Source organism: Podarcis cretensis (genome assembly GCF_951804945.1).
Source record: "Podarcis cretensis genome assembly, chromosome: 1".
Lineage (NCBI taxonomy): Eukaryota > Metazoa > Chordata > Lepidosauria > Squamata > Lacertidae > Podarcis > Podarcis cretensis.
In genome coordinates, this window is record NC_137170.1 from 85,290,643 (window position 1) to 85,302,432 (window position 11,790).

Consider the following 11,790-nt stretch of genomic DNA (forward strand, 5'->3'; position numbering starts at 1 on the left):
TTGGTCATGTTCTCCATTTATTCTTAAAGTTTTGATCCATGGCCTTGGGTGGTATTGGATTCCCTCCCCTCCCCCTCCCCCCGAGCCTCACACCTGGTTATCACATATGTTTAACTCACTTTGATGCATTGTCAGCTGAGGCCTGCCCAATGGGACTCCCCCCCTTCTCCTTCCACATGCCCCCTAAATATGTTCTGAGGTTCTCTCAGCCCTCTGGAGCAGATTTGGGGAGTCCACAGGAGATGCACAGGGAGAGGAGAGGGGGAAAGTCTCATTGTGCAAGTCAAAATCCATGCACTAATGAGACATGTTAGTTGGATACCACCCATTGTTATGTTTCCAAATGTGTTGAGAATTTTTGTTTTCTCCCAAAACTTCCTGAATTAGTGCATTCTAGTTCTGCAGTTTCGAATTCTTGTTGGCTTCATGTTTTTATCATTGCTTTATGATTTGTATTCTGTTTGATATTCTGTTTTTGTACACTACTCATGTATTCTTGGAATGTATACTGATTAAATAAAAACAACAACAACCAAGAAGTGATGTGAACTGGTGCTCTAGATCTGAGACAATATATTACTTTGTAGTCATCTACTATTCCCTAGTGGACCTGAAGGGAATGTTGCAATCCCAGCTATATCTTACTTGGAAAGTCCCAGGAGGTCTATGTCCCTAGTTTCCAAGGAATCCTATATAAACACATCTTGCTAATTCACACAGTAATACGCTTGTAGTCATGAAATGACTTTTCTTTCCACTGGTAAGAGTTACCAGCTTGGCTGAAATTGATACCATCATCATTTTTTCCTGCATTTTTGTTATGTCGGTAAGAGATATTGCATTCAATTGTACCAACTCTTTAAAAGCCTTTCATTTTGACATTTGCAGCAAACTGACACAAAATCGGGGGGGGGGGGGAGTCAAAAGAAAGAACCTGTGCCCAGTTGTATTTGCTTAAACATAATATAATATGGAGTATTATGCTCAGAAATAAATCTCATTGCGTTCAGCCATATATACTCCCCCTATTAACTGCAGCCTTAATTACTGAAGCTTGTTTTATTGTCCAAGATTTAAGAATAGCAGGTGGTATGGATGGAAGCTGCTGAAAAAGATATTGGAAGCAAGTCTTTCTGGAAGCAGCAATATGGGTATGTAACCATATGAAACATGCAGTTGATGATTGCACCAGACTCTTCAAAGTCTTATGCCTGAGCTGGTTGTTTCTGAGTACTATGCTTACATGAGAAATGAATGGGCTTCAGTTGAGGATTTCTGATTTCATGGGTGTGTGCCGATCTGATCCCACCCAACTCCAGAAGGCTGTCTACCAGGTAATGTGCATCTCACTTGGAAAAAATCCTTCTCATACCTGCACCATCCAGGGGTTCCTTTCATCATGTGTTGATTATGACCTGATGACTCATGCCTAAGCTCAACAATGGCTGACATTTAAAACTATTTGGTGGGATTCAATGAACAACTCTCATGAACAGGAGCCCATTTGATGACTTCCAACTTCACAACGGGGGTTTCTCCCTCTCATCCCCTATAGCCTTGGTAAGGAGAAACCCCAAACTGCACACAGTGGGAGAAGGTAATGGAACATCCTGTCTAGCAAGCTAATGTACATGTCATGACAGAACATTCAGAAGAACCCAGCACTTAATTCCTCCCATTGTGCTTCAAGTCATGGAAGGTGATATTTTAAAAAATTATTACGGTTTCTGATCCTTTCTGCAATTTTCATTCAAGTCATCACTTGATTGTGCATTAATTATCCCCAATGCTGGTAAAGATAGTCATAACTAGGGGTAGATGAGAATTTGGTTTGGGTTTTAATGAGAAACCACCTAGTTTACACTTTTCAAACCAATATGATAGTCAAAAACTTTAGACCAAAACTACACTGCTCTGAATTTTGTGATGCAGTTCTTCCACCAAATAATATGTACAAAAATGCATATGTACATTCCTGAAAACAACAAAGTGAACTGAATTAGGTGAAATCTCTTGCCAATATGTGGATATTAATTGAAAGTGCATGCAAAAATGTGTTTAGTGAAAGAGATTCACACTAAAATGCTGACACATTTTCATGAGAATTTTTAAGAATAAAAAAATAAAATTACTTGCTTTTTATTTCATTTTTGCTTTTCCTCCTAGGGAAACTATGGGATTAATGATGGAGTACACAAATCAAACCATGGTGACTGAATTCATCCTTCTTGGCTTTATGGAATATCCAGAGCTGTGGGCCCTTCTCTTTCTGCTGTTCCTCTTGATCTACATTGTCACAGTGTCAGGAAATCTTGGCATCATCATACTAGCCACCCTTGATGCAAACTTGCACACTCCCATGTACTTTTTCCTCAGCAACTTATCCTTGGTTGACGTTGGCTATTCCACCACTATCGCTCCCAGGTTGCTGATGACCTTTCTACAAAAGAATAGCACTATTGCATTCACAGAGTGTACCGTGCAATTTTTCTTTTTGTGTTTATTTATCACAGTCGAAACTTGTCTTCTAGCTGTTATGGCTTATGATCGCTTCACTGCCATTTGCAACCCATTACTCTATTTTGTTGCCATGTCTAAAAAGCTCTGTCTGGTCTTAGTAATAGGTGCATATATTTGTGGCTTTGTGAATTCAGCTGCACAGACTTCATTGATATTTAGCCTTTCTTTCTGCAGCTCAAATGTTATCAATCATTTCTTTTGTGACATCCCTCCCATCCTGAAACTTTCCTGTTCAAGCACAGAAGTGGCTAACACTGTGCATTTCATCTTTTCTGCTGCAATAGTCACAGCCACTTTGTTGATTATCCTCATCTCCTATATCTACATTATTTTTGCCATCCTGCGGATTCGCTCTGCCCAGGGCAGATGCAAAGCTTTTTCCACCTGTGCCTCCCGCCTCACGTCTGTCACAATCTTCTATGGGACCATTATCTTTATGTATCTGAGGCCCAATTCCAGTGTCTCAATGGATGAAGATAAAATTGTTTCAGTGTTCTATACTCTTGTGATCCCCATGCTAAATCCTTTCATCTACAGTCTGAGAAATAAAGATGTGAAGAATGCTTTCCTAAGGATGAATGGAAAGATCTCATTAAATTAAGTCACTTCTTTTTCAAGATGAGTTTGAGTTTCCAGTAGATAATAACCAAGAAAGTGTGTATTTGTTCTATTTGTGTGTGTGTGTGTAATTGTCCTACTGGTGTGTTGCTTTTTTTTCTTCTTTTTCTTTTTTTGCCCATTCCACACTTAATAGTCAGGAGGTTGCATTAATACTACATAGCATGGTTGGCTGGCATCTTTGTGTCTTGGGAGACGATGAGTTTGTTCTCATGGGTGAAGTCAAACCGTTGGAGAGTTACGTTGGGTGGTTGGACATTGGGAAAGCCCTGATATTGGGTAGAGGGCAGTTTGTAGCCTCTGCCTGCCCCTCCTGGGTTAAGGGTATTTTGTTAAAGGGATGCGGGGCAGAGGAGTGGCCTATAACCCATGCCCAGACAGGGACCAGGGTCATATCACTCATCTAACAGGGACTGCCCAGGGGGATCCCCTATTTGATGTAAGTCATAGGCCCACTCCCCATGGTGGTCTACCATTAGATGCATTCCCAGCAGATGTGCTGGAGTGATTTAAACTGGCTTCACCCAATGTTTATGAAAAACCACTCACATCTGTAACTAATAAAAGTGGTGGCCTATTTGATCCACAAATCATATATACTGTTGCCTGTCTGTTTATTCACCCCTAGGGAGCTGCAGGTCCAGGAGTCCTGGCACACAATTACAGCAGCTGCTGTGGCTGTAGAGACTGATTCAAGAGAGACATGTTTAGTTGCATCTGTGGCCGATGAAGACATCTAGTTTTGCTGCTACAGATGCACCATGACATTTCTTCTTTCTGTGGTCCTCCCAGTGGTCTTTCCTCCTTTGGTCACTGCTGTGGATACATGATCTGACTGTCTCTAGGCTCTGTGGTTGTCTGCCAGGAATTCCCACATGATGGGGTTAATGTTGCTAGCATTCATGTTACGTTTGCAGAAATCTTTTGTAATGCAGAGCTAGTCTTCCAGTTGGCCTGCTTTATTTTCTGTTCAATGTTACCTTCTTTTATTTATTTAAAAATTTATACTTCACATTTTAAATATAAATCAAAGCCATCATGGTTTGCAGAGAACTATAACATTGTTAAAAGACAATGAAAACAGTTCAGACTACTAAAATGATGGTTAGCACTCAATTTTAGTAATCAGTTAAAACCAAAATAGGGACACACACAAAATTACCGGTAGTATAAAAACTAGGCAACCCAGACTAAAAAACAGTAGAATAAAATGGATTGGCTGCTAATCTGAAGTTTAAAAGGTGGGAGTCTGGTGTTTCTCTCTGGAGAGATAATGCTACAACCTGGGTGCCACATTGGAAAAGGCCCTGTCATGCATCCCAACCAATTAGGCTTCTGGATATGAGATACATATTGAAAGCCTCTGAAGTAGAGCACAATCAATGCACAGAATTGTGTTTCTTTGCCACTGACAGCATAGAGCAATATTACAATCTCATCTTGTTACTATCCTGCTCAGATATTACTAAGAAGGTTGAAGAGGGAGCTAGCAAGCTTCATCCCAGCTGGAGCCAGCTCCAAAGCTGCATAGACTCTCTGGGGAGTCTCCTCTCCTCTCCTCTCCTCTCCCAATTAACTCCCATTTCTGCAAAATATTGCATAGACTCTCCAGGGGGGGTTGCATCTTTCCCTCCCAGTTGACCTCAGTCTCCAGGGCAAGAGCAGATGAAGGAAAAGAACTGGGCTGGTCACAAGAGGAGGAAGAGGGTTTTTTGAGTGTTCATGCACACCTGGCATGAGATGCAGGGATGTAAATAAGGAGAGTGCATTGGAGAACTAGAGTGGTAGGAACCTAGGACTGCTGCCTTCACCACATACAGCATCTCCTGGATGCCATGTGGAGCATGGAGTGCTGAGAGACAGGACTGGAGGCTGGAGAGTCTGCACTGGAAAAGGTGTTTCTTATTTATTTTCATTTCAAGTGGAGACCAAAGGGGTCATTTCAAGAAGAAGTGGATGGGAGGGGGGAGGCTGCATCAGAGGCTGAATAAAAAAATGCTGGAGTGAAAGAAAGGAGTGGTGGAAGGGGGGAGTATGTTTAAGAAAAATGGATGAGTTTTTCAGACTAAAACCAGGACTGAAGATAGAGCTATATTGATTCACAAAGGTGGCTTCAACTAGCCAGTGGTATTTTGGGGGGCAATAAATTGTGTTGTTGTGTAATGTAGAAAGTTGAAATGTCTGATTTTGGTGTGAAAAGAGGTCCTTGCCATTGTTATTTTAGTGGACTACAATTCCCATCTTAAACACTGACTTTGAGGAATAAATGTGTGTGTTTCAGTTTAAAGCAGAGGCTGGGTAGGAGTGCTTTAGTTGAAGTGCAATACTTGGAAAATCCTGTTTTGATATCCAGTGCAGTCTTCCAGTTGTTAAAAACACTGACAGAGAAAGTTCCAGTATTTTCCCTTTAAATATATTTTGCAAAAACAGATGTCACCAGAGACAGACTATTCCAGCCAGGAGTATTCATTGTTCCAATTATCATTAAACATTTCATTCATGATATCAGCCAACAGGAGACTGAATCACTATGACATACTAACATGCATACACTCTTTATATATACAGGGAGTAAAGAATGTCAGGACTGTGACATTCAGGACTGTGACAAATGTGGTCCTCATGTAACTCTAAGTCCATAGGACATTCCAAGGGTGACACTTCCTTACTAGATAATGCCTTTCATTAGCCTACCCGCCTCAAGGGCTTTGGCCTGCCAGGAAGGTGATACTGAATTCTCCCACTGGGCTTAAGGTCATGGGAGCTGATAGGAAGAATCGGTCCCAGATTTTGGGGTGGATTTTTGAGGTCCACTAGCGATGGAGGTTAAAATTAATTTTGTTTGCATTTTAGTGGAAATGACTTAATTTGTACTTCTTGAACCAATATGCAGACCAAAATTCAGCTATGCTTAGAAATGTGGACTTCCCTGTATATTATTATGCCACCTTCTAAAAAGAACATTAGGTACAAAAATGCATATATTGGTGAAAATAACCTTCAAAACTGGATTACATTAGGGAAAATCACTTCAAAAAAATTCGTATTAGTTAAACAGCATAGAAAAATGTGCTTATTAGAAGAAATTTGCAGTACACTGCTAGGAAATTTTCATGAGGATTAAATATATATACTTGTTTCACAATTTCATTTTCTTCCTCCTAGGGAAACTTTGGGGTAAATAATGGAATACATGAATCACAGCATTGTGACTGAATTCATCCTTCTGGGCTTCATGGACCATCCAGAGTTGTGGACCATTCTCTTCCTGGCATTTATCTTGATCTACATTGTCACAGTCACAGGAAATCTTGGCATCATCATCCTAGCTGCTCTTGATGCAAATCTTCATACCCCAATGTACTTTTTCCTCAGCAGCTTATCCTTGGTGGACGTTGGCTATTCCACTACTATCGCTCCCAGGTTGCTGATGACCTTTCTACAAAAGAATAGCACTATTTCGTTCACAGAGTGTACCGTGCAATTCTTCTTTTTCTGTCTGTTTGTCACAGTTGAAACTTGTCTTCTAGCTGTTATGGCTTATGATCGCTTCACTGCCATTTGCAACCCATTACTTTATTTTGTTGCCATGTCTAAAAAGTTCTGTCTGGTGTTAGTAACAAGTGCATATATTTGTGGCTTTGTAAATTCAGCTGCTCAGACTTTCGTGATATTTAGCCTGTCCTTTTGCGGCTCAAATGTTATCAATCATTTCTTTTGTGACCTTCCTCCCATCCTGAAACTTTCCTGTTCAAGCACAGCAGTGGCTAACACTGTGCATTTCATCTTTGCTACTTCAATAATCATGACCACTTTGTTGATTATCCTCATCTCCTATACCTACATCATTTTTGCCATCCTGCGGATTCGCTCTGCCCAGGGCAGACACAAAGCCTTTTCCACTTGTGCCTCTCACTTTATGGCCGTTACAATCTTCTATGGGACTATCATCTTTATGTATCTGAGGCCCAATTCTGGGGTCTCAAACGATGAAGATAAAATTGTTTCAGTGTTCTATACTCTTGTGATCCCAATGCTAAATCCACTGATTTACAGTTTGAGAAATAAAGATGTGAAGGATGCTTTCATAAGGACGAGGGGGAAGATTTCATTAAATTAATTCATTTCCTTTTCAAGATGAGATTCAGTTTCCAATAGATATTAACCATAAAGAAAATGTGTATTTGTTGTTTGTGAGCAGCCTACCGAGTTGCCTGTTTTTCTACACCTGTTGAGTGGCACCTGTGGTCCATAGTGTTTAAATGGCTTGATTCATTCACGTTTGGTGGTTAGGTGGAGGAAGCAAGTTTACCCTAAGCGATCTTCTTAGGAGTTGGCCCCAAGGTTGGCTTTTTGGATTCTTTGGCCCAGGGGCTCCCCTCGGAGTTTACAGTTGATTTTTGCACTTACAGAAGTTTCCTTCTGCAGGTTTTGATTGGTTCAGCTTCAGAATCAATAAAGTGGCTTGATAGCCGGCCTAATGTGTCTGACTTTGTATTCAGCCATCAGGTCACAACAGCAGTACCCAGTGATCTATATGATGGAACAACTAGACTGTGAGTGTATGGTCTTTGTCCTGCTCTATGTTACCCTCTGTCAGGGAACTGCCATCGGAAGGACAGGTGGTGAGAAGGCTTCAGGAGAATAGGAGAGCCTCTTCTTCAGCAGAAGAGGGAACCAGTAGGGGGAGTGCGGGAGCTCCAAAGGAAAGGGAGTCGGAGGGGAGGCTCTGGGATACTTCCAGTGAGAACAGCGAGGAGGTATCAGAGCAGCCTTTAAGGACTCCCACCCCCCGCCGGAAACTGTCACGCAGGGAATCCAGGAGGCGCATGTCCGTGAAACAGCTTTTATGTTGGAAACGTTTCCGCAAACGCCCACTGTCAGATTCTACCAGCGACTGACGGAGCCATGCTGAAGGGCTCCGCTCAAGGCAGGGCTTCACTACACTGAGTGAGCTCTGAGGGATCCAGCTTCAACGCACAAGCAGCTCATTATCCCACCACAGCAATCTGACAGTCCCTGAAAGCAGCTTGTGCAAAGAGAGGCATCATGAGCAACCCAGCCGGACCCGGAGATGGGGGAGCAGCTGCAGCCGGTCCTAGCCTGGAAGAAAGGTACAGGATGTTGGAGGTACAGTTAGCTCTGCAAACGGCGAGGCTGGAGGAGAGGAGGGCTCATGATGCAGAAAAGGGGAAAGCCGCCCAGCTCTCGAGGAAAGTGCCAGGACTGGTGCAGAAGTTTGGGGGTGATCCCAGGAATTATCAAGCCTTCAGGACAGAGATGCAATATGCCCTCAATCTGCAGTTTGATGATTTTCCTGATGAGGATTCGAGGGTTGCTTATGTGATTGGGCATCTCGAAGGCGGGGCCAAAGATTGGGTGAGGCCACTAATGGCAGCCAATAATGAAGCCCTAAGGGACACAAGGAAGTTTTTTCGCGCCATGGATCTGATGTTTTCCAGCGAGATTGAGCAGGGAGTGGCGCGCAGGCAGTTAATGGCGTGTAAACAAGGGAACCGATCTGTCCGTGAGTACTGGACTGAGTTCACCATGTTGATCCATAAATTAGGATGGGATTTGTCAGCGGAACCGATACAAATGCTGTTCGAAGAAGGACTATCTTCGGCAGTGAAAGACGAACTTTCCCGGGGACCCAGGGCGGAGTCTATGGACCACCTGACTAAATCAGCGCTGGCCATAGGATCACGCCAGGAGGCCAGAGCCTTGGAGAAGCGGGAAGGGAAAGGGGAGCGTTGGAGGGATTTCCGCATTCCAGAGATGCCAGAGCAGCCTTCTCTGCCAGCAGAGCCGATGGAAATCGGAACAGCGCGCGCGCGCGCAATTTCAAACCCCAGTGAAGGGCGGAAGAAGGAGGGAAAAGGCGCCAAGAAATGTTTTCTCTGCCAACAGCCAGGTCATTTTGCCAGAGTTTGTCCGCAAAGAAAGGAATGGCAAGGAATGGCGGGAGCTGTTGGGGAGGAGGGAGAAGGAGCTAAGGAGCAAGTAAAAGCCAACGCCTGGCTGCCACCGACGGGGCACAGCAGCCAGGCCAAGGAACAGTAAATGTGCCCACGCCAGAACCCCCAAGACCAGCTCTTGTAATAGAGGTATTGCTGGAGCTGGCAAACGGACACCCACTAAAAGTGAAGGCGCTATTAGACTCAGGCAGCTCCTGCAACTTTATGAGTAAGGAGTTTGCAGCCGCCCATCAGATACAAACCATTCCTTTAAAAAATCCCCTGCAGGTGACCACGATTGATGGGAGGGCGCTGTTGGGGGGAGAAGTAGACCAGCAGACTGTCCCCATGACAATGAGGGTGGCAAGACACACGGAACGGATAGCGTTTAATATAGCCACGTTGGGAGGAGCGCCCATCATTTTGGGGATGAGCTGGCTAGCGCTGCATGATCCGCTTGTGGGATGGCATCAGAGAGTGGTTTCCTTTGGGTCAGCACATTGTATGGGACACTGCACAGAAAAAGGGGGCCAAGTAGGCACTCAGGCCACGTTAGCAAAGATAGAAGCAAGGGAACAAGGTAGGGTACCACGACAATATGCAGATTTTGCCGACGTCTTCAGCGAAAGGGAAGCAGATAAATTACCCCCGCACAGACCCTTTGACTGCCAAATCAACTTACTTCCAGGAGCGCAATTGCCAGTGGGCAAGGTGTATGCAATGTCTGACAGAGAGATGCAGGAGCTAAGGGAGTTTATTGACAAAAACCTCAAGCGTGGGTTCATCAGGGAGTCACGAGCGGTGGGGGGTAGCCCAGTGTTCTTTGTAGACAAAAAAAACTCGGACAAACCGAGATTAATTGTGGATTTCAGGGCCCTAAACGCAGTGTCCGAACCCGTGACCTTCCCTATGCCCAGAATCGATGACATTCTGACCCGGGTGAGAAAAGGGAAGATTTTTACCAAGCTGGACCTGAGGGGGGCGTATAACCTGATACGTATGAGAAAGGGAGATGAGTGGAAAACCACTATGTTCACCCCCTTGGGGGCATTTGAGTACTGCGTTATGCCTTTCGGCCTCCAGGCGGGTTCAGCAGTATTTCAATCATTCATGAATCACGTACTAGGACCATTGCTGTACAAGAACTGCGCTGCGTTCTTGGACGATGTACTGGTGTACTCAGAGGATGAAGAGCAGCATGTGCGAGATGTACGAGAAGTACTGAGCAAACTGCAAGAAAACCAGCTGTGGGTGAAACTGGAGAAGTGTCAGTTTCACACCAGGGAGGTGGAATTCCTTGGGTACCGGTTGTCGGACAAGGGGCTGGCCATGGATCCTAGCAAGGTGCAAGCGGTGCTGGAATGGAGGCCACCGAAAACTAAGAAAGATGTGCAGAGGTTTTTGGGGTTCGGAAACTTCTATCGGAAGTTCATCAAGAACTTCGCCCATTTAACAGCCCCCATCACGGATTGTCTCAGCAGTAAGAAGAAATTTGTCTGGACGGAAGAAGCGCAGCGAGCTTTCGAAAGTTTAAAGAGGGCGTTTGCTTCGGAAGAACAACTCTTACACGTGGATCTGCAGCAGCCGATGAGGGTGGAAACCGACGCGTCTGACAGAGCGGTGGGCGCCGTGCTCCTGCAGCCAGGAGCGAATACGTCGGAATGGAGGCCGTGTGCCTTCTTCTCGAGGAAATTGAACAAGTCTGAGAGGAATTATACAGTGTACGACAGAGAATTACTCGCTGTCCACGAAGCGTTCAAGAGATGGAGACACCTGTTGATTGGGGCGCAACACAAGGTTCAAGTGCGGACAGACCACAAAAATCTAGAATACTGGAGAACAGCCCGAGTATTGAACCAGAGACAAATAAGATGGGCGCAAGAGTTCTCCAAGTTCAATTTTGAAATTCGCTACGTGCCAGGGGCTGAGAATGTCAGGGCGGACGCTCTCTCCAGAAAACCTGAGTACTTGGAGGGGGAAGGAGGGGCGGAAGAAAGACATATCATCTCAGAGGACCACTGGGTTTGTGGGGCGGCATTGGTGGGGCAAAGAGAACTGGTAGAGGGTATTGAAAACGATGAATATGCCCAAGAGAAACTTAGGGAACTCAGGGAGACAGGTGAGGACGCAGGGGGGTTTGAGGAAAAGAACGGAAAACTATATTACAAAGGGGCGCTCTACATACCAGGTGGGGAACTAAGAGGGCGGGTGCTTAAACAGTTGCATGACAGCCCCACGGCGGGGCACTTCGGGCAGCACAAGACCATGTGGTTGGTTACCAGGGAGTTTTGGTGGCCCAAGGTGCGGGAAGACGTGCGGGAGTATGTCAGGGGATGCGACAGGTGCCAAAGAGCAAAGGGAGAGAGGTTGGCGCCAGCGGGGTTATTAGAACCCTTACCCACCCCAGAAAGGCCATGGGAAATGGTATCCATAGACTTCATGACCGATCTACCGAGATCCAAAGGGAAAACCGCGGTCATGGTGGTGGTAGATCTACTAACTAAGATGTGCCACTTTATAGCTTGTTCACATGCAGTGACAGCGGAAGAAACCGCAAAGTTGTTTGTGGAGCACATTTTTAGGTTGCATGGCGCCCCCTTGAGGGTTTTGAGCGACAGAGGAAAACAATTTACTTCTAGGTTCTGGAGGAAACTAATGAGCATGTTGCATGTGGAGGTAAGTTTTTCCACCGCCA

At 44.8% G+C, this 11,790-nt stretch overlaps 2 protein-coding genes across 2 annotated transcripts; both read left to right on the forward strand.

Moving 5' to 3' along the window:
* Positions 1-1,499: 1,499 nt before the first annotated feature.
* Positions 1,500-3,121, forward strand: LOC307214758 (olfactory receptor 5AR1-like; the record flags this gene model as incomplete). Its single annotated transcript, XM_079973736.1, has 2 exons — positions 1,500-1,560; positions 2,167-3,121. Exon 2 carries the CDS (start codon positions 2,174-2,176, stop codon positions 3,119-3,121), a length of 948 nt encoding a protein of 315 aa, XP_079829862.1. The 5' UTR covers positions 1,500-1,560; positions 2,167-2,173.
* Positions 3,122-6,322: 3,201 nt separating this feature from the next.
* LOC307214900 (olfactory receptor 5AR1-like) lies at positions 6,323-7,258 on the forward strand (the record flags this gene model as incomplete). Its single annotated transcript, XM_079973979.1, has 1 exon — positions 6,323-7,258. One exon carries the CDS (start codon positions 6,323-6,325, stop codon positions 7,256-7,258), a length of 936 nt encoding a protein of 311 aa, XP_079830105.1.
* Positions 7,259-11,790: the final 4,532 nt, after the last annotated feature.